The 19,014-nt window shown below is 36.2% G+C and overlaps 1 protein-coding gene across 3 annotated transcripts; it reads right to left on the bottom strand.

Moving 5' to 3' along the window:
* Window positions 1-83: 83 nt before the first annotated feature.
* Window positions 84-18,601, bottom strand: IP3K1 (inositol-trisphosphate 3-kinase-like protein). Of its 3 annotated transcripts, none has more exons than XM_046629143.1 (4): window positions 18,041-18,601; window positions 1,825-2,110; window positions 564-1,244; window positions 84-461 (listed from the first exon to the last, which is right to left on the bottom strand). In XM_046629143.1, exons 1-4 carry the CDS (start codon window positions 18,136-18,138, stop codon window positions 258-260), a joined length of 1,269 nt encoding a protein of 422 aa, XP_046485099.1. In that variant the 5' UTR covers window positions 18,139-18,601; the 3' UTR covers window positions 84-257. The 3 variants fall into 3 exon arrangements, with proteins under 3 accessions (XP_046485099.1, XP_046485098.1, XP_046485101.1); XM_046629142.1 differs by having other exon boundaries at window positions 1,825-2,094; window positions 18,041-18,600; XM_046629145.2 differs by having other exon boundaries at window positions 1,909-2,094; window positions 18,041-18,599.
* Between the last annotated feature and the right edge of the window lie 413 nt (window positions 18,602-19,014).

The raw sequence follows: 19,014 nt of genomic DNA, 5'->3' as shown, positions 1-19,014 counted from the left end.
GAAAAAGGTTTTAAATCGAATTCAATGATACCCATCGAAATATGAGCCGGTAGAAACGCATCTGAGCGATGTGTTATAGATAATAATTCGAAGGTAATTTATTCTAGTAATATTTCTTTTATAAATATATAATCTTAAAATACAATATAATCAGACCAGAGAATTTCGTTATCAAATCTTATACTAAACAATAATTTATATAATTAAATAAGATTATAATATTCGTATAATATATGTCAGTCAGAGGTTGCAAAATTCTACGAAGAGATATCAACTTCTTCAATAGTTGAAATCAAGTTATCCAACCCAAAAAGAAATCCTTCCTCGTGATTGCCTTGTTCCCAACCCGATCTGTGGGTTAATATCTGACCGTCAGAAACTCTGTAGGTCTTTGCAAAGTCTATCAGCCAAACTCCAACCTTGTCCTCGTCGTATATCATGAAAATGCTGCTACCGATTACCTTAAAAAGAGAAAAAATAGGTTTTATGTTATGAATCGTTACAATAGTAATCAATAATGCATTCTAATTATCGCATTACAGAGTCAAGAGATACGAACTCACCTCATGGGTTTGGAAGTACGTCGACTGTTGGAATTTGACCCGAAGATTTCTGAGCCGCTCAAGTAATTTTTGTCGGGTATTTCCACGGCCTTTCAAGAACATGGCCATAGTGCCAAGAACCTCGCTATGAGACTTGACCCTCTTTAGGTCGGTGATCGGCGGTGCACCCGGCAGTTTCATAGCCTCAATTCTGAACCCGTGACTACAGGTCGAACTCTGTTGTTCGCGAAACTGCATGTATCGCAACTTAGTAACAGCTCGCTGTTCGTGTTCCTGAATAGTAGGGGCATCCGGATCGACGGCAACCATTTTTTGATAAAGATCCGGCCTGGCTGCTGTCTTGGAAACTTCAGACTCGAGAAAGGTACGCGTACCCATTTTAATGTCCATGACGTGCGGGTCGTTGAAACCGAAAAGTAGGTCTTGAAGTTCAATAAACGTGTCCCCTTTGTACTCCACCTCACGATAATACCGTGGCACGCAATCTCTCATCGTTTCATCTTTGCTCAGCGCCTCGTATACCATTCTTTCGGTATTCTCCGCGCCTCCCGTACGCCTTTTCCACACTGTTCCAGGTCCGGCTGGAGCAAAACCATCCGGATGTCCCGATAATTGAAACCACGACTTCAGGCGGTTCTTCAGCAACACGTCGCTTGCTGGCGCAGTAAGATCGAGTGCATTCTACAAACATAAGCATGATAAATTAGTTAAAAAAAAAATCGAATTCATTTAATTCCGATGCGGATTGTTATCCTTAGTCTTTTTCTCGTTTGGTTTTTTATTTTCAAAAGTGAGCCATAGGGGTAGCATACCATGTGCATATGGGAATTTTGCAAGTTAATCTCTGACCGCTTGGGCTTTTGGTGAAAATCAAATCACGAAGAAACTAGTCTTGCTGCCCTCGAATTTATCAAGCAAACGACGCTAGATAAATTACACTAGCTATGAATTATCGTAGAGCTGAAGTAGAATCGTAAGTGAGTAAACGGCCGCCATCTTGATTTTGTCCCGAATTTCAAACTCAAATATCAAAAACGAATCCGCTAACAATTTGAATCTCTACATCTCTATAAAATAATCATCTCTACTTCACAGAGTTTACGGAAATACTGTTCTTAATTTTGAAAATTTATTCAATATATACAATTGTGCTTGGTGACGAAATTTTCCGACTCGTGAAGAATTCTTGTATTTAACCAACCAGATGAAAGGGGGTTCTAAAAGTGCAGGGATAAATGAAATATGAAAGGATAACACGTACCAGAGCGAGAAATTTTAAGGATAAATCTTCATCTGGCATGGACGTGTCGGAAAGCACAAGGGGGAATTGTTCGAGTCTTCGTACCGTTGCTGGGTCGTTGGGAAGTTTCGAGTTAGCAGAACCGGATCTACTGCCGACGGAAGTGCTCCTTCTCCATTGTCGGAAGGCGGTAACTGCAGAATACGAGCCCGGATTTTCTTTACGGCGCCGCTGTTCCTTTGGCGAAGCCGATTCATGCCTTAAACGTGATGGCTGCTCCTTGCTCGAGGGCTGTAAGCAAACAAACCTACTAAGAATTTAACGACGTCAAACATGGTACAAACGTCCTGAAAATTAACGTATTTTCTTATGGACGTCACGCGTGTAGCTATAACGATTATAATGTGGAAAGCCGTGTTACGTGTTGGGGACAATTAAATGAGAATTATCGAATTGATTTCAGCACATGTTGGCACACGAGGATCGATGTCGCAAGTGAAAACGTAAAGTAAAATAAATGGAACAGAACAAGAGCATGTCTATGTACGAGCTTGCGCGTTTTTTCACAAGAATGCAAAATAAACCACGGAGACTCTGAACTCATTCTGTTTATAATAATATACATTATGTAAAATATTGTGTCTATGCGATAATTAAATAGCGCGACAGTTATTTCTCGGTCGTACAACAGTACATATTATAACACAAGTCGAAAGACTATAGTCATAACAAAAGAAATTAACGAAACGAAGTGACGGAAGTTGCTAACCTTACTTCCAGAACCTCGATTTTAAATCATTTTCTTTTACGCCAAAGAAAAAACAAGTAACAATAATTCCGTACACTAGATGTAAGCCAGTAACAAAGATGACAAAAATAGAAATTTATCAATCGTTGCATTTCGTTGCAGATAAGTTTTATTCGTTATTGTAAATGTAATAAAACAAATTTTCAAATATAAAACGTGTACTGCCTATTTATATATTTTATCAATTTAAGGGGCCAATATCTTCCCGGCACTCGTAAAAGAGGGGAGAGAACGAAAGATAAAGATACGATAGGGAGACAGACGCAAGTGCGAAGAATAAATTCCCAGAAAGTATAATTAGTTTTATCTGCATACCTACGTATAATATAAGTATTGTACTAAGCACGATGCCGAGGCGCGTGTGTTTATGCGTGAAATACGAAAAATCAAGTTTTCACTCTACGTTCAAATTGGAGAAACCATCTTTTCGAATAATGTTACATGCGGTACTGGTTATATAATGCGCACGCCGATCATCGATCGTATATAGTATATGGTACGAGTCGGCGATAACCGCGCAACTCAACGAAATGCCCGAGGTTCGCAGCAACTCTGTACTTAGTCTACAATCTGAATACCTTATTCCGAGAGATAGAGAGAGAAAAAAAAGAGAGTGATAAAGATTGAACAGTCATACCGTTTCGTGACTTTGCTCAAAGTTGCAATGTCTTATTATTCTCTTTACCTAATAAGCCGTTATAATTCGACTATAATATGTATACAATCGTCAGCGCGAATCTAATTCTATAATTGACGATTTTCTTCCATCTTACAATTAACCCTTTGAGTCATAGTGGTAAAGTATTCTTACCATCTATTTTATATCCATTATTTGTATAGTTAGAGAGCTTTTCAACATATTTCTTTGCGGGTTTTTTTTTGTTTGCTATTTCTGGCAGTATAGTAATAGGTTTTTAATACTCGAGAGTAATTATTGCGATATAATGCAAATTGTTATTGTTAGCAACAAATTGATTGGCAAAAAATCGTGAAAATTGAAGGAATAATTCATTTCCGAGCAAGTTACTCCTCTAAGCATATACACGTTTCACATAAATTATAAGTTTTTAGGGTCGCTGATTACGAATCTGAAATCGGAGTTTAAAAATTCAAGATGGCGGACGAAAATTTCAAATTCGATCGGATCCGGAGAAGAAACTTTGTCCAGGGGTTTTTGGGGTCGCCGTTTACAAATCTGAAACCAGATTTTGAAAATTCAGTGCGGCGAAACCAATCAGCGACCACAGAAACCCCTGCTTTGAATTTTTTCACCGGATTCGATCAAATTTGAAATTTTCGTCCACTGCATTGGATCCGCCATCTTGAATTTTTTAAATCTGGTTTCAGATTCGTAATTACCTGCCCCAAAAACCTTAGAATACTATCTTGTTATAAAAGTTGACTCAGCACAATAATGTCACTCAAAGGGTTAATTCGATGCAGGTATACATTTGATGAAATTAAATTTTTTATTCCTTCAGATACATGGAAACGAAAGCAAACCAGTATAAAAATGAACAGAATACAACAAAAAGTATATTTAATTTGTGAAGTACTCGAGTTGGCAAGAGCATATTTTAATCAAGCAAAAATAAATCACTGAAATGAGAATATGATACGTTTTACTGATATTGATATAGTACATAAATATACATGTAGATAAAATTTATCTCGCATTGCACGTGTTACCTGCTTCGCTTGCACGATCAAGTTTGTGCTTTTAAGAGTTCATAGCGAGTTACAGGAAACTGTTGATAAAATTTTATATCTATATAAATACTGCAACATACGAGAATGATGATAAAGCTTTCGAGTGTTATATTTTACCGCGGTTTACGTATCTATTATGCAAATATGCCGCGGTTTAGTTTTACTCGTTTTTTCTTTCTATTCTTTTTTTTTCTTTTTTTTTTTGCGCTTCATGAAATATATACTGATAATTATTTCTAAATAGCTATTAATTAACTCCGTTTCACATCTCAACCTGACATATCTAGGTATTTTATGCATATATCACTAATTAATCTCTCGTACAGATGAATTTTAAGTCTGCACGTGATACAGATATTTATTTGTTAGTTATGGCATAATAAGCGATATCCCGGAAAATCGAGCAACTTATCGAATTTCAATTAATTTTTACAATCAGTTAATAGCATTCACCCCAATTCACCATAAACTTTCCTTCCTTTCTCTTCATGCTCAAATTTATATACGAATTTAAGCAATTTCTTCTACCACATTACTTGAGGAAAATTTTACTGCAGAAATACGAATGCACGATATATCGATGTAGGTACTATGATGTTGCGAAAAAGAACACTAGTTTCATAAGAGTTGAAAGAAAAATAAAGGAAGAATAAATCGAATCTGCAATCTGTACAGCCGGTATAATATAAAATTCCGAATCGACTAGATAACTGTTCGTTTCAAAACCATTGTATGTACGTACACAATGCGTTATATACATGTTTGTGTGTATGTGTGTGCGTGTGTGTGTACATAATGAATATTGTTTGTTACATACACGGAGTATATGGATAAAAATTTCGTAACAAGATCGAATCACATGTATTTGCGGCGTAACGAGGCAAATTCCGCACTATATACCGCATAAATATTTATACATACACCTATGTATACACATAATTATGTGGTACATAATACACCACACGTATGTTATAATATTCAAATTTTCTTTAAGTATATAAATTATTTGTATCGTGTTCAATAAGAAAGGATCATATCACGCCAACGTCAAAGGTGAATTCTTTGGTACGCGAAATGTCGACGTTATTTTTTCTTAAAGAAGTCTCCCATATTATGCAGACGTGAATTCTTTCTCTTAACCATAATATAATAATGCTGGAATTATGAATCGCAGTGATTCAAGTATTATAATTAGTCGTCATAATAATTGCGTCAGTATTTTTATTCGTACATAAATATACATGTAATATTTTATGAAGTTCTTTCAATTTTTTTTCTTTCTTCTCGTTATTACACATCAAAAACAGTTGCGTAAATCCTGCGCCGGTAAACGTATCGCGCAGTCCAGAAAGTTATATTACAGCACATGTATAAAGACGAGTTGGTTGTACCGGAGACGTGTTGGGTAATTACAAGAAACCTGTTGCAAATTCGGAAAATTCATCAGGGCCGACGTCATTCATATCGACATCGTGTATTCCCATACAAACATACATGTTTAATGATTGAGCCACCATGTATGTAGCTACCATAGATATTAAACTATGTATGTTGTACATACATACATACAACCTCCGAGAATTGTATTATCGAATCGAGACTTGATTATAAATCGCTAACAATCATACAATGTTGAAAATTACGTGGATTTTTGCACGCTGTAGTTCTTGTTAATATTCATCGCGCTATGTGGTTTCTTTTTTCTAGTTCAAGAAGATTATATATTACAGGTATAGTCAGAAATTACCGACCGAAGAAGATACGTCACTGATTTTGAGTAATATCAGTGCTTACATGCATACACGTCGTGAAAATACCGCAGATAGCGCAATTTTTATTGCACGTACATATTCAAGCAACGTTGAACAAAAATATATCGAAAACCTTTCTGCTTCATGCCGCGAGATTAACGACAGAAATACGTATGTATACTTGAGGACCATGAATCTGAGGCGGCTAATTTTTTCCACTGGACAGTTATATTGGCAACACAGAGAAACCTGCAGCGCCACAGTCGGCCGAGCGCGAAACAAACTCAATCTCAATAAAGGTAACATAACTCATGACCATCGAATTTAACCTTAGAATACGTGTCAACCTAAGAAGTCATTATCCCCGCGGTATTCTAAGGTTAGATTCGACGGTCATGGTTTACGTTACGTTTATTGGGATTGAGTTTGTTTCGCGCTCGGCCGACTGTGGCGCTGTAAGTTTCTCTGTGTTGCCAAAATAACTGTCTAGTGTAAAAAATTAGCCGTCTCACATTCATTGTCCCCCGGTGTACATATTTCTGAAAGCCAAAGTAAACGTCATTTTACTGACGCGATCCGGTTAAGACGGACTTTATACATTATCCTGCTAACGATCGATCAATCTATTAAATATATTTTTACAGAAGTGTATACGTTAGTTTCTTGATAGGCATAGACGCGTTCTCGGTATATGACGTATGTAATATGATGACCCGCAATTTTTCTACCAATTCGTCGAAAGCAATAAAGAAGAATATTATACATATTTACACAGATATATTAGGGTGTATCGAAAAATCAAGTTCTTCGAATTGCGACACGGACTAGTGAGAATAATATCGGTGTTGACAAAAAAATAAAGTGGTTTCAAAGAGAAGAATCTTGATTAATATTTTCAGCTTGAGCAAACGATTTTAAATTTGGAAATTTCCTTAATACGGCCAGATGTTCCTGAATATAATAAGGAAAACAAGAAAAGTCAATGCTGATATATTTTTTATCAATAGATATAGCTGTAGGAGAGTGAAATAGAAATCTGACTGACATATATATCCATAATTAATAGGAATATCTTTCTTTTTGTAATAATTATGACAAGCGATATTCGAGTTAAAGCTGTGAATTATATTCGATTGGTTTGAAAAGTGATACACTGCAACAATTTTATCAGCCTTGTGCTGCAGAGTGGTGCAACAAAAGTGTATTATACATATACTGCAACGTTTAATGTATATTTTTCCAATGTCTCGGTATTCGATTTTATTCGTTCGCTACTTATATTTATTTATAACCGCTGTTCCTGCACGTGTGATAATACTTGGAAAAAAAATATTCTTCGCACACCGTTTACCGCCATTCAAATAATATTTAGTATTCGTTAATCGTCATATATTAATGGACGTAGTTTAAAAAAATTTCACATATCTTTCATCACGGTATCGTGTAAACTTTTAATAGATTCTCTTCAACAATAAGTTGTTTGATGTTTCCTTCACATTTACAAAAAATTTATGGTTTTTTTCTACTTCTCTTTATCTCTCTCTCTCTCTCTCTCTGTCTTTCTCCGATATAAATGATTCGTGAATGAAAGTAACGAGTTTAATATCTTGAAAAATTGCATAAAGTAACGCGAATTAAGAAAGGTAAAAAATTTGTTTACAATTTACACGCACGTATAATAATATTATATAATACACTACCGTCGTTTCGAAAACTTGAAATTATAGGTATGTGCGTCTAAAAAAAAGTATATGGGCTATTCCGCGTCAACCGGATCAGTCATCTCTCAGATATTTTTTTAATTTGGCATGTGGATTGTGTGGGACGAGTTAGATTTTTGTGCCAAAGCGCGAATCTCATAATGCAAAATTCGATTTTTTATTAACAATAACAAATTAGACTCCCATTTTTTTCAAAAATTCATAACTTCGGCAAAAAATTAGATACAATATATTTTTTTTTTTCAAATTACGCGGAAAGCTCCATAGAATTTAAAAAAAAATACGAAATGGTAAAAACAAGTTGTTATCAATTGTTTATTTAACAATTAATTTTTCAAAGATTTTCAAAACAGTGACTGACACGATCAAAAAATTTTTTTAAAATTCTGACATGTTCCTTGAACTGTACTACAACCTGTGAATTAATTCCAGAGGGGTGTTTTTCTTCGTTTTCGAGTAAAAAATCATTAAAGGTGTCGATGCGCATGAAATTGCGGCCCGCCGAGTCTCTACGTCATGGCGGGCGGCCGGTTGCCGTCCACCGCTACACCGCGGTGGCGTCGCAGCGTTATTTTAGAGTCATTTTCACGATGTAGGACATGATTGAAGAATCTGAAAAAAATACTGTACCTTCACAAGGCCTGCTCAAAGCGATAAGTGAAGTTTCAGGAATGTGTTTTTCACCGTTTTTTTATTACAGAGATTCAAAATAACGGTTACACACCATGAAAGTGCACATAAATGATAATAATTTATACATAACTTGCTACTTATTTTAAAATAAAAACACATTCTTGAAACTTCACTTATCGCTTTGAGCAGGCCTTGTGAAGGTACAGTATTTTTTTCAGATTCTTCAATCATGTCCTACATCGTGAAAATGACTCTAAAATAACGCTGCGACGCCACCGCGGTGTAGCGGTGGACGGCAACCGGCCGCCCGCCATTACGTAGAGACTCGGCGGGCCGCAATTTCATGCGCATCGACACCTTTAATGATTTTTTACTCGAAAACGAAGAAAAACACCCCTCTGGAATTAATTCACAGGTTGTAGTACAGTTCAAGGAACATGTCAGAATTTTAAAAAAATTTTTTGATCGTGTCAGTCACTGTTTTGAAAATCTTTGAAAAATTAATTGTTAAATAAACAATTGATAACAACTTGTTTTTACCATTTCGTATTTTTTTTTAAATTCTATGGAGCTTTCCGCGTAATTTGAAAAAAAAAAATATATTGTATCTAATTTTTTGCCGAAGTTATGAATTTTTGAAAAAAATGGGAGTCTAATTTGTTATTGTTAATAAAAAATCGAATTTTGCATTATGAGATTCGCGCTTTGGCACAAAAATCTAACTCGTCCCACACAATCCACATGCCAAATTAAAAAAATATCTGAGAGATGACTGATCCGGTTGACGCGGAATAGCCCATATACGAAAATATTTCTCGAGCAATTGCGTTCAATCAACTTAAAAACTCCTCTTTTTTCCTCGTTCGCGTGAATGTATAATTAATAAATTAAAATATACCGAACATTGTAAGCCATGTAAGCAAACTATTCACACGCCTGCTGCATATTTCGATGAGAATTATTCTGACTGTACGCACTGCGAAAGGTGAAAAAGTAAAAATTGAAAAAAAAAAAAACCGCAAACAAGTGATTGGTACAGAAACTAAAGAACACCCACTAAACAGACGTTTGATAATCAAGACACGGGAACGCGAATACATAAATGGTAATAATTATGCATCGCCTGCAGAGGTTGTTTTATTTTTATACACAACGTGGCGCATGTACATAATTCACAATGTAGAAATGATGATCGTTTCCGTGTACATGAGACCCCCAAAATTCGCCGTGTAGTACGCCTTATATATTATATCTATAATATTATAGGCGAAACGATGCGAAGTCAACAACCGTATTTCATACGGCATAAGGATACTGTACATATACATACGTATAATAAACCTACTTATAGACTTAAGTGTTGCAAAAAAGTACCGCGTGGCTTGATTTTGAATGAGAATCGCGTGCGAAAAAACAATGAAAACATTTACACGTCGTACTTCTAACGTCCGGCTATCTTTAGAGCAGTCCTCGTAGGATATTTATACATATAAACATAGAGTATGTATGCAAGTACAAACACGTACACATATACATATATATGTCCAAATGCAAATTATACATATTTATTTAAGGTACATATGGCGTCGAAAATAGCGATACAAAATCCTCTACTGGATACGCGTATCACTGTAATGTATAAGGCGTGTAATCACTGCACACAAAACACACGCACGCAATACACACAAGTCTAGCATACCTTGCGCATATCTAGTTTCAGCGACAAGGTATTAATTTTAATATCGCATAGGCAAGGTTTTCTATATATATAAATAAAATATATATTTACAACATATACATATACACGCATATTTGCATACATAATACAAGGTTGAGGAAATTTGGCGTAGTGACAAAAGTTTTTTTGCAATAATTCATTACATGCAAAGCGTAAATTCAATCGGAGGCATTGACATCTACGCCGGTAATGTCATAAGACAGTAATAGATAATATTCTTTCATATCTTCACCTTTCAATTATTTCTCCTTCACAAACGTTTATATTTAATATTTACGAGAGCAAAAAAAAAAAATGTTACATATATATGTATACATGCAAACGTACAATAATTTATTACAGACGACGGCATTGAGTCTGACCGCGAACTGCATTATAGTCAGATGATTAGCTATACTGTACAGGTATATGTAATATACGTATTCGTGTATAGTATTGTTATGTAGGGTTTTGAGGCTTGACAAAAAAATTTGCATCTCGTTCTTTGCGCATCGAGACGCCGATTTCCATTTGGCAATTTTAAACAGCGGAAATGTATCCCCGTGTTATAAAATCTGAACGTTAATTAAACGAAACACGAAACGCGATGCCGTGTAGCAGACGCGTAGGATTCTATTTGTATAATATGATATTTGTGTGACAACAATCAATCGAAAAATTGTATTTTGTAAAAGAATAGCACATTGTGTAACAAGGAGGCAAACTCAACCTTTTCGGGCTGATCGTAAGTTTGCAATCTGAGTCTTAGGTGAGTCAAAGACGAATATTGCAAATACGGGAGGCGAAAATACCGTTGTCTCCTTGTTGCACACCATTCTTGACATAACAAGAGTGTGTTACGCGTTTTTTCACGAAGCACAAATTTGAGGTTAGGATCGCGTAATCTCGGTTGCGACAGCGCATGCGCGCGGACAGATAATGGATGCCTGTATATAGACGTGAAATTCTGCTCCCCATTGAATCCCGGAAGCCGCCATTTTAATTCGAGCCCCATTGTGCCGCCACCTGTTGGCAAAATTTCTAATCTCCTTTCATCACGGAAGTTTTTATGGCGGGGTCACTGCTGCTTACGCTGGTTATTTACGAAACAAATGAACTTATCAGACGACGTCCACAATTAATATTGAAAAATTTGAATTCATATGGAGCATACGAGAGCTCCAAAAAAATTACGCCTTCCGGGATTCCAATGGGACGACGCTGCGCCCATGCTAGACATACGCAATCGGCTATTTAGTTAGTATATACCGGGACAATCTGGTGAAACTTCAAAAACAACTGCGCATGCTCCAAATAATTCAATCTCATTGGTCGGCGATATTTTGCGATGCAGGCGGGCCAACGTAAATAAAATGTGGACGTTCGAATTTTCAAAGAGCATAAGTATTAAATTCCGATCGTTCTTTGAACAATCAACTTTCCGAACCAATAACAAATGCTTCCCCAAACCTTTCGGTGTCACTACCTCAATTATTTAAGATTCTAACCTCGAAAATCCGTATCAACTACATCGCCGGCAGAAACAGTTTGACAGCTGAAACTCGGGTTGGCCAGCCTGCACGAACAGCCGATAAAACTCGCGCATGTGCAGTTGATTTTCAGGTTTTAAGAGATTGTCCCGGTATATCAGTGCCTAGGAGTTGAAAGTGGTCTTTTCTGTACTCCGCGCATGCGCATTCACAGTCGCACACGCGCCGTCATAGAAACGGATACTTTGCGTACGGAAAAGACGCATGAAAAAACGCGTAAGACATGCTCGCGTTGGATAAAAATAATTGTGAATCTGCTTGATGAAATTGGCATACCTTTGCTAAAAATGTAAACAAAATATATACAAAGTTTTTACGAACGAGCAATACACTAAAAGCAAAAAAACATACTTCTTCAAATAACAATGCTCCGTTTCACTGGAAACAACTAACATGAAAAGCCGGTTACAAACTTAAAAATATACAGGTATATACAGGCTTAATCTTGAAAAAAGAGAGATGGATAGAGAGAGAGAGAGAGAGAGAGAAAAAGCTGAGGACAAAGATTCACCACATGATTATTTAGCCAAACGTTATTTAATGTTTACCGATTAGCGCTAACCGGCGAAAAGATTTAGGCTGTGTAAAGTGAATACAAATACAAACGAGTAGTTGTATAATGTATATTCTATAGCAAGCGGATTTTCATAATTATTCAAAAATTTATTATACTAATTTTGGCCAAGACGAATGGTCGTCAAGTAGCGAAGAAGACTCCGGTTATCCTGCAATGCTGATGTTACCTCTGAAAATTTTCAACTCTTTACGCACAAGCATACCTTTGAGATCGACAGTAAAAAGTATGATGGTTAATTCCTGATCCAATAATCGTGTTTGCTTGCGAGAGCGAAAGAGAAAGAACAGTGATAATCGTACTGCGTTGTAGCTTTGCAGCTAAATTTTCAGCACCGTTAACACCGTACAGCAGATAAGAAGAAAATTTGGAGCCGTACCTTGAGACTAGCGCGATAAGCGGTTGTACATAAAGGAGTTACAGATTAAACTCTAATAATTTTTACCGCAATGGTTGATCGTTTTTTTTCTCCACCAATCTGCACGCGTTATATACACCACCGGTAAAAATAATTTCAATTTAATTCGTTATCAAGGATCATAAGCTGCTTGATAATATTTAATGTGTTTTTGCGTAAGGAATTAAAGAATAAAAAAAAAAAAAAAAATCTAAAAATAAGTATGAAAATACCGGAGAAATTTAAAAATTCCCTTTATCATATCTCACCGTTATTCGTGTATTATAAGGTATAATAATTCAGACAATCCGTCGATATTACAAACACGTTAATCACCTCTTCGTTCACGGTTCGTTCGCAAGCAATCAATTTGTTTAATCCAGAAAGGAAAAAAAAAAAAAGGAGAAAAAAAATGTATAGTTATTAAATACATCGTCGTCGTTCGGCTTATCGCATTTACCAATTAACTTGATCGCTGATGTGTGCAGGTAAAGCTTGGGTCAAGTAATACGAGATAAATTTACGACTTAGATTATGGTACATATACGTTTCACCCCCTGCATCCGATAATGCAAAGGTAATCAATCTTTACAGAGTTTAAGTTGCATGAATATCAGCATATTGCAGATCTAAGCAAGAAAGTATAACGTTATATGTAAATCGAAATATCGATAACGATTGGCAAATTTCTATTTGCAAAACGATCAAGCGTATTGTTGTTCAACGTCAACGAAAGTAGATTTTTATCAATAATAATAATAATAATAATAATAATAATAGTTATTGCGATACAATTGCGCGCAATGATGATGATCGTTAGGCAAAGCAATATTATAACAATTTTCATAGTAAAAAATATTATACACATTGCTGTCCGAGGATAGAAAATAACCGTAGCTAAGGAACGACGCAGACGTTTCTTCGTATAACATAAACATAATTCTGACTCCTCTCCGTTCTGATTGCGGCTTCGAGAAACGCTATAACCGATCCTAAAGTAGATATGAGATTGACGTAGGTAGTTTCTCCTTTTTTTCCGCAATGTATACATATATTATTCAGACCCATATAATATGTACTTTCATATATGCGACACTACGATACAGATTATAAAAAAAAGGGGGGAGGGGGGGGCTTTTTCATAGCCGTTACGCATATGTGTAGAATGTACATATATATATACGCGTATACGGTATAATTATTTATTCACCATCCGGTCACACCTATATTATATATGTATATATATATATATATATATATATTATATTCTATATGAATTCGTATACGTGTATAGATGGGTGCGAAATTTACAATTAGTTTGTTAAGCGATTTAGATAATTGAGGCATTTATTTAAACGACATTATCTTCACGTCTAATTTGATTTCTTCCTTCTAATTATCTTCCTCTCGTTTTTCTATTAAGAATTGACGTAGTTTCCGCCACCTAATTGCCGTTTCCGACTAGCATACTTCCTTCTTGTTCCCCGCATTGTTTTTCTTCGAAACACAATAATATGATTAAGCGTATACGACGAACAGTTGTTTAGAATACTGTTACGCGTGTAATAAGAGTGCGTATATTATACATGCCTACATGTGTAACGTGGAAAAAAGATCACCATACGGCAGTGTGACATCCATGTATGTACAGTATGTACATATACATATATATATATATATATATATATATATACTTTTGTGTACACGAGCGTCGATATCGACGCATAATATACCGATGCCTATGCACACGTGTTCGAATAAAGAGAGGTAAAAAAAAAAAAAATTGTACAGCTTATTACCGGCGATTGTAAGTGAAATTTTCTTCATTTGAAAATTTACGAATCTGAGTACGTAATACATATAAGCAGTGCATAAATCAACCTATAAAACTGGTGAATAATTTCAAGTCTTATACACTACTGTTTATCTCAAACGTAATACAGTAGATCGTTTTGTTGAATGGAACGAAGCGTTATACACGTGCATTACATATATATAATACATAACTTTCGGCGCCCCCAAAGCTTCGTAACTTGTATTATACTACTACGTATATTTTCGACGATGATAATTAAGTCGAAGAGCGGTAAAAATAGAAGACAAAAATACGGGCGCCGTACTAAATTTTAATATCGTGAAATAGGATTAGAAAACGACGGTCTAGAGCAGGCAGATAATTAAGAATGTATAAAATTGTTCGATTTTATAGGTATCAGAGATTTAATACTGCAGATAATTTGCTAATCAATGAATTAGTAACTTAACGATTACGGAATTTCATGTTAGGATTTACGTTAGATATTTTTCTACAGTTAAAATTTTACCACGCAATTTTTTATCATCTACTCATCCTGTGGAAAGCATGAAAAAAAAAAAGAAAAAGAAAAAGAAACTCAAATCGTTTTATGACGAGTACAGGTATGATCGAAACGATACAATAATAGAATATAGCAACTGCGGTGATTATATTCCACAACCGGAAGTAAGTGTAATAGATGAAAGGGTTTTGTGTACAACACGCATCACTCTGTATATATTACATGTATCCACATACGTGTATGTATTCACGGGTCGTTTTTGTAACGTTAATGTATATTACATTACTCGTTACATCTATTGAAAAACAATCAAGTCGTTTGTCCGGAATTCAGGATACAAATTTATATTATACATGACATATCTATGAAACTACGTGCGTAGTTTGTTTAACGCGTTTTACGAGTATACAAAACGATCATCGGCAGTTTGAAAATGCCTTATAAAAGCCGATTATATGCGTGACGAAACACCGCGATCGCTCGCGAGTCGAATACCATGATTATTTCCTCGAAACCCGACGTTTTTCGCAACGCGCGACTTGCCGACGGTTTATATATTATTATATCGAGAGGTCTGCTGATTCCTCGTTGGAGCGAGTCGAACCTGAGTCTTGTTTACTGAATTTTTTACAGGTCCTTATATTGCTAAGCATTGCATTCACTTCTGAGAAAGATAAAAAAAAAGTAAATAAAAACTTTGCATTTTTTGGTATTACTTGAACGATTCGAAAAATCAAATGCTTAGAGATTAGACAACAATGTGGATAATAAGTTCTCTTTCAATATTTAAACACGCGGTTTCGATGAATTAGGCAACGAAATTCGAACGGACGATTAGCGGGACAAAATTTCCTGATTTGATAGAAAAAAAAAAACTTTGCGCAAGTGAAGAATTTGGGCTTCGGTATACGTAAAAGGTATAATAACATCGTGTACCCTTGTGCAAGAGTAAAGAAAAAGAACGTTCGTTTCACGGCCTTGTTCTCGAGGTGAAGATGAGAATTCCTTCCTGCATATCCGGATGCACTTCGATATTGCGAAACCAATATGCGAAGGTATGCATACAAACACACCATCAAATTTGTCGTTAAAAGTCGAAACACCGTTTTGTTCGTTTGAGATTAATTATCACATATATATATATATATATATATATATATATATATATATATATATATATATATATATATATATATATATATATATATATATATATATATATATATATATACCCAATGTGCATATCGTATGTTTGCAAAAGCAAAAAACTGCATCACCGAAAGAACGGATGACCGATGAATGATTAATGCCTTCGAGCCTGATTTATAAATAGCTCTAATCATTGTTATTCACATTGTGCTTAATAAACTTCAAGCAACGTGATGCGCGTGCTGCGTCGAGCGAATCTATAATATATACATATAAGTATAAAAGTGTACGTAGGTACGTTCATAGTCGTTTTACAGACGTACGTGCATGCATATATTATATATAGATATATGTATATATAAATATACACATATATACAGGAACAAATTTCTCTGACTATAAAAATTTTCTCTGACGTATGACATTTTGATGAGCTAATTTGCGTGTGGCGTGATTCCGATCGGTAAACAATGAGGGGCAACTATTGCCATTGCGGTTGGATTATCAATGAATCTGGATGTTAATCGGGCGGGGGTTAAAACTTGGAAGGAACAATATTTGGAATGGCCGATAAATCGAGACTTCAAGTATGCGATAATAAAATAGCGAAAGATGAATTGTTCGAAATGTTGATTTTTGACTCCTTCCAAATTTTGACTCACACCCTGTTAATCATCACATATCAACGCCTGCTTCGCCGAAATTATAAGACTTAGAATCAATCATCGAGAAATTGGATTCAAAACACGTGAACAGATATACGTGAAAATAGCTGAAACAGCTGAAATCAATCAGTCCTTATCGGTTCTAACTTACAGGCTTCGAAAATACGGCCAGCTGGACTCTGCAGAATCTTTTTGCGGATCAATAAAACGCTTGAACCGAAGTCTGAACTGATCGGATATGTGATGCAGGGACGTAAACGAAAAAAAAAAAAAAAAGTGTAAGATAGAAGTGAAAAAGGCCATTAAATGACTGAGTAAAAAGGCAATAATTCGCAAAAACTTGTCTGCATTAATCAGCTTGTCAACGTTTATATCGTCTAATCAGCATTGGCGTAAAACCTCGACGCGACTTAACAGCTACTTACCCATCCCAAATAAAAATAAGTATTGAAAGAAACTTCGGCACACTTTTTAAATGATTAGAACGCTGATGTAACGTTTAAAATAATTTATCCATCAAAATCGCGTGACTTTATAGCCCCCCTTTTTTTACGTAACTCTTGAATTGATAATCGGCAAAGTGTGCGCGAGTAAAAATTTCTCCAACAGATTTTTTATTTCATGTAAGCTTATTACACGATTTTTTTCTGGAGACAGACATTAGCTAAACACGCGTGAATTCAAAATTGATACAGGTAATTGGTTTTTCCCACGTGACGGACGCTCGAAACATCCAACGAAGCTGAAGTTGGAATCGTTGGGTCGTTAAGTAATTTTTTGTCCCTAACAATCACGGATTTAGAAATGCATAAATGTGATTACGTTTATGCAGTATATTATAGTTTACGAAATATGTAAGAATTCGATCGTATTGAAGTTAGTTGCATTATCGTAACGATTCATGCCGAGGAAAAAGCGTTATTTCGCGATTTTGAAATTGTCTGAAATTAAGTAAACCGTAACGAAACAAAAGACAATCATATTTTGAAATCTTCGTTCCTTTAAAATCATTGTAATATTAAGAAAGTCGTTACGATAACTTTGCTAACTTCAACCTCAATTTCAACCTCGTAGGATTTCCATCGTTACGATAACGTTACGAGCCTCAACCTCATTTCAGCAAAGTCACGTGTGATTCGAAAAGCTCGACTGCACAACTAGGTGACATGGAATTGAGAACAGAGAGAGCAGCCGAGCGCGAAGATCAGCCGGTAAAATGATCCAAACAATATCGAATCGCTTACCTTGTTGAAGTGAGCCTGAAGAAGGCGTTCATACTGGTCGACAGCTCGCAGACAGAGCCTGGTGGTGAAGGCTTCCATTCGGGCTGGAAGCGGGGCATGGCACACACTACTTGACATCGTACAACAATAATACACTCCGAGTATGACGAGGAGTCGGAATTGTCACTGCAGGGTGTAGCCGCGGTGTTAGGTAAAACAGTTTCGAGTGACGAATAGTGCCAGGTAACAGCGGAGAGGAACACTTGTTATCACCCACTAAGCGTCTCGGCATTCGAATGAGAAAACACGTGTCTCTTCGAAGGTAAACGTACGACGATAATATGTTGCGTCTTTACACCGCAGACGGAGAGGATGTCCGACGTTCTTCTCTTCTCCGTGGTTGGATTACAACTGGAGGCTTAGCGCCTGGCCTTTCGAACTAGTCTCATTGCGCCGGTTCGCTCGCTGCCGCCGTTATAACCCACCGAAACTACGCCAGCAGTTGCGACAATAGCTGACTTCACTCGTGTAGAAATTGCCACACGGTTTCAGTTGGTTTCAGTCCAACGATCGTAGCTGATGCCGCTCCACGGTCTAATCGTAATCTGTCGAGCACTGCTCCAGCTATACTCTAATTATCACCACCACACGCGGTATCATCGGATAGACGACGTCACTCTATCGCCCAGACGACTTCGTTTGTTTCCTTTGTTTTACTCGCCATTTTGCGATAGAGGAATGAACCACCCTTCGCAGCTAGCGTGCCTCGTGTTTGAGGCGAGGAGTGGAATTTACTCGCTAGATTTGTACTGCGGTAATGTTCGGTAAAACGCATAGATGCCTTGACCATCTGGCTAACTTGTTTTGTTCCGAAACAAAATGCGACTTCAATTCTGTAAGAATTGTGTGACAATGACTGGCGATGCAGCTGATGCGAAAAAATGAGATGGATTGTCACATAATTCGTATAGAATCGAAGTCGCATTTTGTTTCGG

Source organism: Neodiprion pinetum, chromosome 5 (assembly GCF_021155775.2).
Source record: "Neodiprion pinetum isolate iyNeoPine1 chromosome 5, iyNeoPine1.2, whole genome shotgun sequence".
NCBI classification, from domain to species: domain Eukaryota; kingdom Metazoa; phylum Arthropoda; class Insecta; order Hymenoptera; family Diprionidae; genus Neodiprion; species Neodiprion pinetum.
The sequence above is the reverse complement of the archived record's forward strand: the minus strand, read 5'-3'. Positions and strand labels throughout refer to the sequence as shown.

What these genes read in the sequence shown, in the direction of transcription:
- IP3K1 (XM_046629142.1), bottom strand. Translation starts at nt 18,157, where the DNA reads ATGTCAAGTAGTGTGTGCCATGCCCCGCTTCCAGCCCGAATGGAAGCC. An exon ending in TTCAGGCTCACTTCAACAAG is followed by an intron (nt 2,095 to 18,040) that starts GTAAGCGATTCG and finishes GTTTGCTTACAG; the next exon opens with CCCTCGAGCAAGGAGCAGCC. An exon ending in CGTACTTCCAAACCCATGAG is followed by an intron (nt 462 to 563) that starts GTGAGTTCGTAT and finishes TCTCTTTTTAAG; the next exon opens with GTAATCGGTAGCAGCATTTT.